This window comes from Numenius arquata, unplaced genomic scaffold, assembly GCF_964106895.1.
Source record: "Numenius arquata unplaced genomic scaffold, bNumArq3.hap1.1 HAP1_SCAFFOLD_1023, whole genome shotgun sequence".
In the NCBI taxonomy this organism is placed as follows: Eukaryota; Metazoa; Chordata; class Aves; order Charadriiformes; family Scolopacidae; genus Numenius; species Numenius arquata.
The window spans coordinates 1-13,768 of record NW_027415075.1 but is presented as its reverse complement, the minus strand read 5'-3'; the positions used below and the strand labels follow the sequence as shown (position 1 = coordinate 13,768).

The window sequence follows — 13,768 nt, the reverse complement described above, 5'->3', positions numbered from 1 at the left end:
GGTGCTATAGGTGCCTTCAGGGGTGCTATAGGGACCTCGGGTGGGCTATAGGTGCCTTCAGGGGTGCTATAGGAGTACTATAGGGATTATAGGGGTGCCGTAGATGGTTTCAGGGGTGCTATAGGGGTTCTATAGGAACTATAGCGGTGCTATTGAGATCTCAGGTGGGCTATAGGTGCCTTCAGGGGTGCTCTAGGGGTCCTGTAGAGACTATAGGGGTGCTATAGGTGCCTTCAGGGGTGCTCTAGGGGTTCTATAGGGGTGCTATTGAGATCTCAGGTGGGCTATAGGTGCCTTCAGGGGTGCTCTAGGGGTTCTATAGGAGCCTTCAGGGGTGCTATAGGTGCCTTCAGGGGTGCTCTAGGGGTTCTATAGGAGCCTTCAGGGGTGCTATAGGGACCTTAGGTGGGCTATAGGTTCCTTCAGGGGTGCTCTAGGGGTCCTGTAGAGACTATAGGGGTGCTATAGGTGCCTTCAGGGGTGCTCTAGGGGTTCTATAGGGGTGCTATTGAGATCTCAGGTGGGCTATAGGTGCCTTCAGGGGTGCTCTAGGGGTTCTATAGGAGCCTTCAGGGGTGCTATAGGGACCTCGGGTGGGCTATAGGTTCCTTCAGGGATGCTATAGGGGTCCTGTAGAGACTATAGGGGTCCTATAGGTTCCTTCAGGGGTGCTCTAGGGGTCCTGTAGAGGCTATAGGGGTGCTATAGGTGCCTTCAGGGGTGCTCTAGGGGTTCTATAGGGGTGCTATTGAGATCTCAGGTGGGCTATAGGTGCCTTCAGGGGTGCTCTAGGGGTTCTATAGGAGCCTTCAGGGGTGCTATAGGGACCTCAGGTGGGCTATAGGTTCGTTCAGGGATGCTATAGGGGTCCTGTAGAGACTATAGGGGTCCTATAGGTTCCTTCACGGGTGCTACACACAACCCCCCCCACCCCAGCTCCTCCGTAGGCTCCTCAGGCTGCCCCATAAACCCCCCGCCCCCCCCACCCCGGGGGTCTCAGCTCCCTCTCTCCCTCTCCCTTCCCTTCCCCTATAGGTCTCTATATGGACCGGCGGTGCGTGTACTACCGGAAGCCGCTGCTGGAGTCGGGGACGTTGGGGACGAAGGGGAACGTGCAGGTGGTGATCCCCTTCCTCAGCGAGTCCTACAGCTCCAGCCAGGACCCCCCCGAGAAGGCCATCCCCATCTGCACCCTCAAGAACTTCCCCAACGCCATCGAGCACACCCTCCAGGTACCTATAGACCCCATAGGGGAGGTGGCGTGGAAGGAGGGGTGAGGGGTGAGGGGCGGGGGGGGGGCACCTACGGACTTTCTAAGCTTGGAGGGGGGCAGTTTAGGGAGCTGGGTCCCTTCTATAGGGGACTTTGGGCACCTGGATCCCTTCTATAGGGGATCACGGGCTCCTGAATCCCTTCTATAGGGGACCACAGGCAGCTGGGTCCCTTCTATAGGGGATCACGGGCACCTGGATCCCTTCTATAGGGGACCACGGGCAGCTGGGTCCCTTCTATAGGGGACTTTGGGCACCTGGATCCCTTCTATAGGGGACAACGGGCAGCTGGGTCCCTTCTATAGGGGACTTTGGGCACCTGGATCCCTTCTATAGGGGACAACGGGCAGCTGGGTCCCTTCTATAGGGGACTTTGGGCACCTGGATCCCTTCTATAGGGGACTTTGGGCTCCTGAATCATTTCTATAGGGGATCAAGGTGCGTGGGTCTGTTCTATAGGGGACCACGGGCAGCTGGGTCCCTTCTATAGGGGATCACGGGCTCCTGGATCCCTTCTATAGGGGACCACGGGCAGCTGGGTCCCTTCTATAGGGGACTTCGGGCTCCTGAATCCCTTCTATAGGGGATCAAGGTGTGTGGGTCTGTTCTATAGGGGATCACAGGCAGCTGAGTCCCTTCTATAGGGGACCTTGGGCACCTGGATCCCTTCTATAGGGGACAACGGGCAGCTGGGTCCCTTCTATAGGGGACTTTGGGCACCTGGATCCCTTCTATAGGGGACTTTGGGCTCCTGAATCCCTTCTATAGGGGATCAAGGTGTGTGGGTCTGTTCTATAGGGGATCACGGGCAGCTGGATCCCTTCTATAGGGGACCTTGGGCACCTGGATCCCTTCTATAGGGGATCACGGGCAGCTGGGTCCCTTCTATAGGGGACTTAGGGCACCTGGGTCCCTTCTATAGGGGACCACGGGCAGCTGGGTCCCTTCTATAGGGGATCACAGGCTCCTGAATCCCTTCTATAGGGGACCACGGGTACCTGGGTCCTTTCTATAGGGGAACAAGGTGCGTGGGTCTGTTCTATAGGGGACCACGGGCAGCTGGATCCCTTCTATAGGGGGTCACGGGCAGCTGGGTCCCTTCTATAGGGGACTTCGGGCTCCTGAATCCCTTCTATAGGGGATCAAGGTGTGTGGGTCTGTTCTATAGGGGATCACAGGCAGCTGAGTCCCTTCTATAGGGGACCTTGGGCACCTGGATCCCTTCTATAGGGGATCACGGGCTCCTGAATCCCTTCTATAGGGGACCACGGGCAGCTGGGTCCCTTCTATAGGGGACTTAGGGCACCTGGGTTCCTTCTATAGGGGATCAAGGTGCGTGGGTCTGTTCTATAGGGGACCACGGGCAGCTGGATCTTTTCTATAGGGGATCACGGGCAGCTGGATCCCTTCTATAGGGGATCACGGGCTCCTGGATCCCTTCTATAGGGGACTTTGGGCACCTGGGTCCCTTCTATAGGGGATCAAGGTGCGTGGGTCTGTTCTATAGGGGACTTTGGGCACCTGGGTCCCTTCTATAGGGGATCAAGGTGTGTGGATCTGTTCCATAGGGGATCACGGGCAGCTGAGTCCCTTCTATAGGGGACCTTGGGCACCTGGATCCCTTCTATAGGGGACCACGGGCAGCTGGGTCCCTTCTATAGGGGGTCACAGGCAGCTGGGTCCCTTCTATAGGGGATCACAGGCTCCTGAATCCCTTCTATAGGGGATCAAGGTATATGGGTCTGTTCTATAGGAGACCACGGGCTCCTGGATCCCTTCTATAGGGGACCACGGGCAGCTGGGTCCCTTCTATAGGGGATCACGGGCTCCTGGATCCCTTCTATAGGGGATCAAGGTATATGGGTCTGTTCTATAGGGGACCATGGGCTCCTGGATCCCTTCTATAGGGGACCCCGGGGGGGCTGGGGCGCTGCTATAGGGGGGGCTGGGCACCTATGGCCTCTTGAGGGGGGAGGGGGGTGGTTGGGGGTCTGGGGGCTTTCCTATAGAGGGGGGGGGGGTTTGGGGGGTCGGGGTCCCTTCTATAGGGGATCCCCCACCCCCACCCCCACCCCCGGGTGACGTCCCCCCCCCCTCCCCCGCAGTGGGCGCGGGACGAGTTCGAGGGGCTCTTCAAGCAGCCGGCGGAGAACGTCAACCAGTTCCTCACGTGGGTACCCCCCTATAGCGCCATAGGCACCCTATAGCCCCCCTATAGCGCCATAGGCACCCCAGAGCCCCCCCTGTAGCGCCATAGGCACCCCAGAGCCCCTCCCATAGCGCCATAGGCACCCTATAGCCCCCCCTATAGCGCTGTAGGCACCCTGTAGCCCCCCCTATAGCGCCGTAGGCACCCTGTAGCCCCCCCCGTAGCGCTATAGGCACCCTATAGCCCTCCCTATGGCGCCGTAGGCACCCCAGAGCCCCCCCTATAGAGCTATAGGCACCCTGTAGCCCCCCCTATAGCGCTATAGGCACCCCAGAGCCCCCCCTATAGCGCTATAGACACCCTCCCCCGCCCCATAGCACCCCCTATAGTGCTATAGGCACCCCAGAGCCCCCCCTATAGTGCTATAGGCACCCCATGGCCCCCCCTATAGCGCCATAGGCACCCTGTAGCCCCCCCTATAACACCATAGGCACCCTATAGCCCCCCCTATAGCGCTGTAGGCACCCCAGAGCCCCCCCCATAGCGCTATAGGCACCCTGTAGCCCCCCCTATAGCGCTGTAGGCACCCCAGAGCCCCCCCTATAGAGCTATAGGCACCCTGTAGCCCCCCCTATAGTGCTATAGGCACCCCAGAGCCCCCCCCATAGCGCTATAGGCACCCTGTAGCCCCCCCTATAGCACTGTAGGCACCCCAGAGCCCCCCCATAGCGCTATAGGCACCCTATAGCCCCCCCTATAGCACTATAAGCACCCCAGAGCCCACCCTATAGCGCTATAGACACCCTCCCCCGCCCCATAGCACCCCCTATAGAGCTATAGGCACCCCAGAGCCCCCCCTATAGCACTGTAAGCACCCCAGAGCCCTCCCTGTAGCGCCATAGGCACCCCAGAGCGCCCCCCATAGCGCTATAGGCACCCTAGAGCCCCCCCTATAGCGCTATAGGCACCCTATAGCCCTCCCTGTAGCACCATAGGCACCCCAGAGCCCTCCCTATAGTGCTATAGGCACCCCAGAGCCCCCCCCATAGCGCTATAGACACCCTCCCCTGCCCCATAGCACCCCCTATAGAGCTATAGGCACCCCAGAGCCCCCCCTATAGCACTGTAAGCACCCCAGAGCCCTCCCTGTAGCGCCATAGGCACCCCAGAGCCCCCCCCCTAGCGCTATAGGCACCCTATAGCCCTCCCTATGGCGCCATAGGCACCCCAGAGCCCCCCCTATAGAGCTATAGGCACCCCGTAGCACCCCCTATAGTGCTATAGGCACCCCAGAGCCCCCCCCATAGCGCTATAGGCACCCTATAGCCCCCCCTATAGCACTATAGACACCCTGTAGCCCCCCCTATAGCACTATAAGCACCCCAGAGCCCCCCTTATAGCGCTGTAGGCATCCCAGAGCCCCCCCTATAGCACTGTAAGCACCCTATAGCCCCCCCTATAGCTCTATAGACACCCCCCCCCGCCCCATAGCACCCCCTATAGCGCTGTAGGCACCCCAGAGCCCCCCCTATAGCGCTATAGGCACCCTATAGCCCTCCCTGTAGCGCCATAGGCACCCCAGAGCCCCCCCCATAGCGCTATAGGCACCCTGTATCCCCCCCTATAGCACTATAAGCACCCCAGAGCCCCCCCTATAGCGCTATAGACACCCTCCCGCGCCCCATAGCCCCCCCTATAGTGCTATAGGCACCCCAGAGCCCCCCCTATAGCGCTATAGACACCCTCCCGCGCCCCATAGCACCCCCTATAGTGCTATAGGCACCCCATAGCACCCCCTATAGCGCTATAGGCACCCCAGAGCCCCCCCCCTAGCGCTATAGGCACCCTATAGCCCTCCCTATGGCGCCATAGGCACCCCAGAGCCCCCCCTATAGAGCTATAGGCACCCCGTAGCCCCCCCTATAGCACTATAGACACCCTCCCCCGCCCCATAGCACCCCCTATAGCGCTATAGGCACCCCAGAGCCCCCCAGGAACCCCCAGGTTTTGGGGTGCGGGGGTCCTGGAGCCCTGTAGCCCCCTCCTCACCCCTTTTTGCCCCCCAGACACCCCCTTTTCCCCCCCAGAACCCCCTAGTTTTTGGGGTGCGGGGGTCCTGGAGCCCCGTAGCCCCCCCCTCACCCCTTTTTGCCCCCCAGACACCCCCCTTTTCCCCCCAGGAACCCCCAGGTTTTGGGGTGCAGGGGTCCTGGAGCCCCGTAGCCCCCCCCTCATCCCTTCTTGCCCCCCAGGAACCCCCTTTTTCCCCCCAGGAACCCCCAGGTTTTGGGGTGCGGGGGTCCTGGAGTCCCATAGCCCCCCCCTCACCCCTTTTTGCCCCCCAGACACCCCCTTTTCCCCCCCAGAACCCCCTAGTTTTTGGGGTGCGGGGGTCCTGGAGCCCCGTAGCCCCCCCCTCACCCCTTTTTGCCCCCCAGACACCCCCTTTTCCCCCCCAGTTTTTGGGGTGCAGGGGTCCTGGAGTCCCATAGCCCCCTCCTCACCCCTTCTTGCCCCCCCAGGGACCCCAAATTTGTAGACCACAGAGATCCTGGCGGCCCTTAGCCCCCCCTCACCCCTTTTTGCCCCCCAGACACCCCCTTTTCCCCCCCAGAACCCCCCAGTTTTTGGGGTGCGGGGGTCCTGGAGCCCTGTAGCCCCCCCCTCATCCCTTTTTGCCCCCCAGAACCCCCTAGTTTTTGGGGTGCGGGGGTCCTGGAGCCCTGTAGCCCCCCCCTCATCCCTTTTTGCCCCCCAGACACCCCCTTTTCCCCCCCAGAACCCCCCAGTTTTTGGGGTTCGGGGGTCCTGGCGGCCCTTAGCTCCCCCCTTCAGCCCTTTTTCCCCCCGCCTTCTCCCCCCAGGGACCCCAAGTTCCTGGAGCGGACGCTGCGGCTGGCGGGGACGCAGCCCCTGGAGGTGCTGGAGGCCGTGCAGCGCAGTTTGGTGGCCGAACGGCCGCGGGGGTGGCCCGACTGCGTGGCCTGGGCTTGTCGCCACTGGCACCGCCAGTACAACCACAACATCCGCCAGCTGCTCCACAACTTCCCCCCGGGGCAGGTACGGGGCTGGGGGGGGGCAACGGGGTCCTGGGGTGGGGGGGGGGGGGGGGGCATCTGGGACCCTGGGGGGGCATCAGGGTCCTCAGGGGGCAACAAGATCCATGGGACCCCCTGGGGAGACACCTGCCCCTAAGGGGGCATCTTGTACCCTGGGGGGGGCAACTGGGTCCCTGGGGGGGGATGTGGGACCCTGGGGGGGCAACAGGACCCATGGGACCCCTGGGGGGGCATCAGGCTCCTGGGGGGGCAACAAGCTCTCTGGGGGGCAACAGGACCCATGGGACCCCCTGGGGAGACACCTGCCCCTAAGGGGGCATCTTGCACCCTGGGGGGGGCAACGGGGTCCCTGGGGGGGCAAGAGGGTCCGAGGGGGGGCATCTGGGACCCTGGGGGGGCAACAAGGTCTCGGGGGGGCAACAAGGTCTCGGGGGGGCAACAGGACCCATGGGACCCCCTGGGGGGGCATCAGGGTCCTCAGGGGGCAACAGGATCCATGGGACCCCCAGGGGAGACACCTGCCCCTAAGGGGGCATCTTGTACCCTGGGGGGGGCAACTGGGTCCCTGGGGGGGCAACTGGGTCCCTGGGGGGGCATGTGGGATCCTATGGGGGCAACAGGACCCATGGGACCCCTGGGGGGGCATCAGGCTCCTGGGGGGGCAACAAGGTCTCTGGGGGGCAACAGGACCCATGGGACCCCCTGGGGAGACACCTGCCCCTAAGGGGGCATCTTGCACCCTGGGGGGGGCAACGGGGTCCCTGGGGGGGCAAGAGGGTCCGAGGGGGGGCATCTGGGACCCTGGGGGGGCAACAAGGTCTCGGGGGGGCAACAAGGTCTCGGGGGGGCAACAGGACCCATGGGACCCCTTGGGGGGGCATCAGGGTCCTCAGGGGGCAAGAGGATCCATGGGACCCCCTGGGGAGACACCTGCCCCTAAGGGGGCATCTTGTACCCTAGGGGGGGCAACTGGGTCCCTGGGGGGGCAAGAGGGTCTGAGGGGGGGCATGTGGGACCCTGTGGGGGCAACAGGACCCATGGGACCCCTGGGGGGGCATGTGGGACCCTGGGGGGGGCAACAAGCTCTCGGGGGGGCAACAGGACCCATGGGACCCCCAGGGGAGACACCTGCCCCTAAGGGGGCATCTTGTACCCTGGGGGGGGCAACGGGGTCCGGGGGGGGTATCTGGGACCCTGGGGGGGCAACAAGGTCTCTGGGGGGCAACAGGACCCATGGGAACCCCCTGGGGGGGCATCAGGGTCCTCAGGGGGTAACAGGACCCCTGGGACCCCCTGGGGAGACACCTGCCCCTAAGGGGGCATCTTGCACCCTGGGGGGGGCAACTGGGTCCCTGGGGGGGCAACTGGGTCCCTGGGGGGGCATGTGGGACCCTGGGGGGGCAACAGGACCCATGGGACCCCTGGGGGGGCATCTGGCTCCTGGGGGGGCAACAAGGTCTCTGGGGGGCAACAGGACCCATGGGACCCCCTGGGGAGACACCTGCCCCTAAGGGGGCATCTTGCACCCTGGGGGGGGCAACGGGGTCCGGGGGGGGGCATCTGGGACCCTTGGGGGGGGCAACAAGCTCCTGGGGGGCAACAGGACCCATGGGAACCCCCTGGGGGGGCATCAGGGTCCTCAGGGGGTAACAGGACCCATGGGACCCCCTGGGGAGACACCTGCCCCTAAGGGGGGTATGTTGCACCCTGGGGGGGGCAACTGGGTCCCTGGGGGGGCAAGAGGGTCCGAGGGGGGGCATCTGGGACCCTGGGGGGGGCAACAAGGTCTCTGGGGGGCAACAGGACCCATGGGACCCCCTGGGGGGGCATCAGGGTCCTCAGGGGGCAACAGAGTCCCCGGGGTGGGGGGGCAACGGGTGTCTTTAATTACTGCCCTTTAACCCCTAATTACTCCTTTAATTAGCTCCCTTATCCATAATTACCCCTTTAATTACCCCCTTAACCCCTAATTATCCCTTCAGTTACCCCCATTAACTCTTGAGTACCCCTTTAATTACCCTCTTAAGTCCCTAATTACCCCCCTTATCCCTAATTACCCCTTTAATTACCCCTTACCCCCTAATTACCCCTTTTGATTACCCCCTTTAGATTTAATTACACCTTTAATTACCTTCCTTAACCTGTAATTACTCCTCCTTAACCATAATTACCCCTTACCCCCTAATTACCCCTTTTGATTAACCCCTTTAGATTTAATTACACCTTTAATTATCCTCCTTAACCTCTAATTACCCCCCTTATCCCTAATTACCCCTTTAATTACCCCTTACCCCCTAATTACCCCTTTTGATTAACCCCTTTAGATTTAATTACGCCTTTAATTACCCTCCTTAACCTGTAATTACTCCTCCTTAACCATAATTACCCCTTTAATTACACCTTACCCCCTAATTACCCCTTTTGATTAATCCCTTTAGATTTAATTACGCCTTTAATTACCCTCCTTAACCTCTAATTACCCCTTTAATTACCCTTTACCCCCTAATTACCCCTTTTGATTAACCCCTTTAGCCTTAATTATGCCTTTAATTACCCTCTTAACCTCTAATTACCCCCCAACCCTAATTACCCCTTTAATTACCCCTTACCCCCTAATTACCCCTTTTGATTACGCCCTTTAGATTTAATTACGCCTTTAATTACCCTCCTTAACCTGTAATTACTCCTCCTTAACCATAATTACCCCTTTAATTACACCTTACCCCCTAATTACCCCTTTTGATTAATCCCTTTAGATTTAATTACGCCTTTAATTACCCTCCTTAACCTCTAATTACCCCTTTAATTACCCTTTACCCCCTAATTACCCCTTTTGATTAACCCCTTTAGCCTTAATTATGCCTTTAATTACCCTCTTAACCTCTAATTACCCCCCAACCCTAATTACCCCTTTAATTACCCCTTACCCCCTAATTACCCCTTTTGATTACGCCCTTTAGATTTAATTACGCCTTTAATTACCCTCCTTAACCTGTAATTACCCCTCCTTAACCATAATTATCCCTTTAATTAGCCCTTACCCCCTAATTACCCCTTTTGATTAACCCCTTTAGCCTTAATTACACCTTTAATTACCCTCCTTAACCTCTAATTACCCCCCTTATCCCTAATTACCTCTTTAATTACCCCTTACCCCCTAATTACCCCTTTTGATTAACCCCTTTAGATTTGATTACGCCTTTAATTACCCTCCTTACCCTCTAATTACCCCTTTAATTATCCCTTACCCCCTAATTACCCCTTTTGATTGCCCCCTTTAGCCTTAATTATGCCTTTAATTACCCTCCTTAACCTCTAATTACCCCCCAACCCTAATTACCCCTTTAATTACCCCTTACCCCCTAATTACCCCTTTTGATTACCCCCTTTAGCCTTAATTACGCCTTTAATTACCTTCCTTAACCTCTAATTACTCCTCCTTAACCATAATTACCCCTTTAATTACCCGTTACCCCCTAATTACCCCTTTTGATTACCCCCTTTAGCCTTAATTACGCCTTTAATTAGCCTCCTTAACCTCTAATTACCCCTTTAATTACCCCTTACCCCCTAATTACCCCTTTTGATTACCCCCTTTAGCCTTAATTATGCCTTTAATTACCCTCCTTAACCTCTAATTACCCCTCCTTAACCCTAATTACCCCTTTAATTACCCCCTTTAGCCCTTCATTGCCCCCCATTCCCTCGTTAACGCCCCCGCTAATTACTTGCCTCGTTAACAGAAAACGAACTCGGGGACCCTCTTCTGGTCGGGGCCCAAGCGCTGCCCCCACCCCCTGACCTTCGACCCCGACAACGTGAGTGACCTCAGCAGCACCCGGGGGTGACGTCATCACCCTTGGGTGCCACCCACCCCCCCTTGGTGACCCCCCCCACCCTTGGGTGCCCCCCTGACACCCATGGGTGCTAGCCCATCACTTGGGGTGGTGGCCATCACCCTTGGGTGCCATCCATGACCCTTGGGTGCCATCCATGGCCAATGGGTGCCATCCCATCACCCTTGGGTGCCATCCATGACCCTTGGGTGCCATCCATGGCCATTGGGTGCCATCCCATGACCCTTGGGTGCCATCCCATCACCCTTGGGTGCCATCCATGACCCTTGGGTGCCATCCATGGCCATTGGGTGCCATCCCATGACCCTTGGGTGCCATCCCATGGCCAATGGGTGCCATCCCATCACCCTTGGGTGCCATCCACGGCCGTTGGGTGCCGTCCCATCACCCTTGGGTGCCATCTCATCACTTGGCGGTGGTGGCCATCACCCTTGGGTGCCATCCCATGGCCATTGGGTGCCATCCCATCACCCTTGGGTGCCATCCCATGATCTTTGGGTGCCACCCATGACCCTTGGTTGCCATCCATGGCCATTGGTTGCCATCCCATCACCCTTGGGTGCCATCCCATCACCCTTGGGTGCCATCCCATGACCTTTAGTGGCCCCCCATCCCCCTTGGTTACCCCCTTGACACCCATGGGTGCCATCCCATCCCCCTTGGGTGCCATCTCATCACTTGGGGTTGGTGGCCATCACCCTTGGGTGCCATCCATGGCCGTTGGGTGCCATCCCATCACCCTTGGGTGCCACCCATGACCCTTGGGTGCCATCCATGGCCATTGGGTGCCATCCCATGACCCTTGGGTGCCATCCATGACCCTTGGTTGCCATCCATGGCCGTTGGGTGCCATCCCATCACCCTTGGGTGTCTTCCATGACACTTGGGTACCATCCATGACCCTTGGGTGCCATCCCATCCCCCTTGGGTGCCATCCCATTCCCCTTGGGTGCCATCTCATCACTTGGCGGTGGTGGCCATCACCCTTGGGTGCCATCCATGGCCGTTGGGTGCCATCCCATCACCCTTGGGTGTCTTCCATGACCCTTGGTTGCCATCCATGGCCGTTGGGTGCTGTCCCATCACTTGGGGGTGGTGGCCATCACCCTTGGGTGCCATCCCATGACCTTTAGTGGCCCCCCACCCCCCTTGGTTACCCCCTTGACACCCATGGGTGCCATCCCATCCCCCTTGGGTGCCATCTCATCACTTGGGGGTGGTGGCCATCACCCTTGGGTGCCATCCATGGCCGTTGGGTGCCGTCCCATCACCCTTGGGTGCCATCCCATGACCTTTGGGTGCCATCCCATGACTTTTGGGTGCCATCCCATGACCCTTGGGTGCCATCCATGACCCTTGGTTGCCATCCATGGCCGTTGGGTGCCATCCCATCACCCTTGGGTGTCTTCCATGACACTTGGGTACCATCCATGACCCTTGGGTGCCATCCCATCCCCCTTGGGTGCCATCCCATTCCCCTTGGGTGCCATCTCATCACTTGGCGGTGGTGGCCATCACCCTTGGGTGCCATCCATGGCCGTTGGGTGCCATCCCATCACCCTTGGGTGTCTTCCATGACCCTTGGTTGCCATCCATGGCCGTTGGGTGCTGTCCCATCACTTGGGGGTGGTGGCCATCACCCTTGGGTGCCATCCCATGACCTTTAGTGGCCCCCCACCCCCCTTGGTTACCCCCTTGACACCCATGGGTGCCATCCCATCCCCCTTGGGTGCCATCTCATCACTTGGGGGTGGTGGCCATCACCCTTGGGTGCCATCCATGGCCGTTGGGTGCCGTCCCATCACCCTTGGGTGCCATCCCATGACCTTTGGGTGCCATCCCATGACTTTTGGGTGCCATCCCATTACCCTTGGGTGCCATCCATGACCCTTGGTTGCCATCCATGGCCGTTGGGTGCCATCTATGACCCTTGGTTGCCATCCATGGTCATTGGGTGCCATCCATGGCCATTGGGTGCCATCCCATCACCCTTGGGTGCCATCCCATGACTTTTGGTTGCCATCCATGGTCATTGGGTGCCATCCCATCACCCTTGGGTACCATCCATGACCCTTGGTTGCCATCCATGGTCATTGGGTGCCATCCCATGACCCTTGGGTGCCATCCCATGACCCTTGGGTGCCATCCATGGCCATTGGGTGCCATCCCATGACCTTTGGGTGCCACCCATGACCCTTGGTTGCCATCCATGGCTATTGGGTGCCATCCCATGACCCTTGGGTGTCTTCCATGACCCTTGGGTGCCATCCATGGCCGTTGGGTGCCATCCACAACCCTTGGGTGCCATCCCATGACCTTTGGGTGCCATCCATGGCCATTGGGTGCCATCCCATCACCCTTGGGTGCCATCCCATGACTTTTGGTTGCCATCCATGGTCATTGGGTGCCATCCCATCACCCTTGGGTGTCTTCCATGACCCTTGGTTGCCATCTATGGTCATTGGGTGCCATCCCATCACCCTTGGGTGCCACCCATGACCCTTGGGTGCCATCCATGGCCATTGGGTGCCATCCCATGACCCTTGGGTGTCTTCCATGACCCTTGGGTGCCATCCATGGCCGTTGGGTGCCATCCACAACCCTTGGGTGCCATCCCATGACCTTTGGGTGCCATCCATGGCCGTTGGGTGCTGTCCCATCACCCTTGGGTGCCACCCATGGCCATTGGGTGCCATCCCATCACCCTTGGGTGCCACCCATGACCCTTGGTTGCCATCCATGGCCATTGGGTGCCATCCATGGCCATTGGGTGCCGTCCCATCACCCTTGGGTGCCATCCCATGACCTTTAGTGACACCCCCACCCCTGGGTGCCCCCCGCCTGACACCCATGGGTGCCCCCCACCCGCAGCCCCTGCACCTGGACTACGTGGTGGCGGCCGCCAACCTCTTTGCCCAGAGCTACGGGATCCCGGGCTCGGGGGACCGGGGGGCGGTGGCCGAGCTCCTGCGCCACGTCCGCGTCCCCCCCTTCGCCCCCAAAGCCGGCGTCCGCATCCACGTCTCCGACCAGGAGCTGCAGAGCGCCAACGCCGCCCTGGGTATGGGTGGGGGGCACCCATGGGTGCTGGGGGGCACCTGTGGGGGGTGGTTGGGTTGAGGGTTGGTGGGCAACCAAAGGGGTTGGAGGGCAACCACGGGGGTTGGAGGGCAACCGTGGGGTCTGGAGACACTTGGGTGGGCTGGTAGGTGTGGGTGGGGGGCACCCATGGGTGGTGGTGGGGTGGGGGGGCACCCATGGGTGCTGGGGGGCTCCTGTGGGGGGTGGTTGGGTGGAGGGTTGGGGCAACCAAAGGGGTTGGAGGGCAACCACGGGGGTTGGAGGGCAACCGTGGGGTCTGGAGACACTTGGGTGGGCTGGTAGGTGTGGGTGGGGGGCACCCATGGGTGGTGGTGGTGGTGATGGGATGGA

The 13,768-nt window shown here is 59.9% G+C and overlaps 1 protein-coding gene across 1 annotated transcript in view; it reads left to right on the top strand.

Moving 5' to 3' along the window:
* The window catches only part of UBA1 (ubiquitin like modifier activating enzyme 1), a gene marked incomplete at both ends in the record, with an annotated part of 38,747 nt that extends 25,350 nt beyond the window's left edge, over nt 1-13,397 (top strand). The window contains 5 exons of the mRNA XM_074167465.1: nt 1,036-1,232; nt 3,377-3,441; nt 6,285-6,480; nt 10,223-10,297; nt 13,208-13,397. Coding sequence (XP_074023566.1) covers nt 1,036-1,232; nt 3,377-3,441; nt 6,285-6,480; nt 10,223-10,297; nt 13,208-13,397 — 723 coding nt within the window. The remainder of the gene's footprint in view (nt 1-1,035; nt 1,233-3,376; nt 3,442-6,284; nt 6,481-10,222; nt 10,298-13,207) is intronic.
* Between the last annotated feature and the right edge of the window lie 371 nt (nt 13,398-13,768).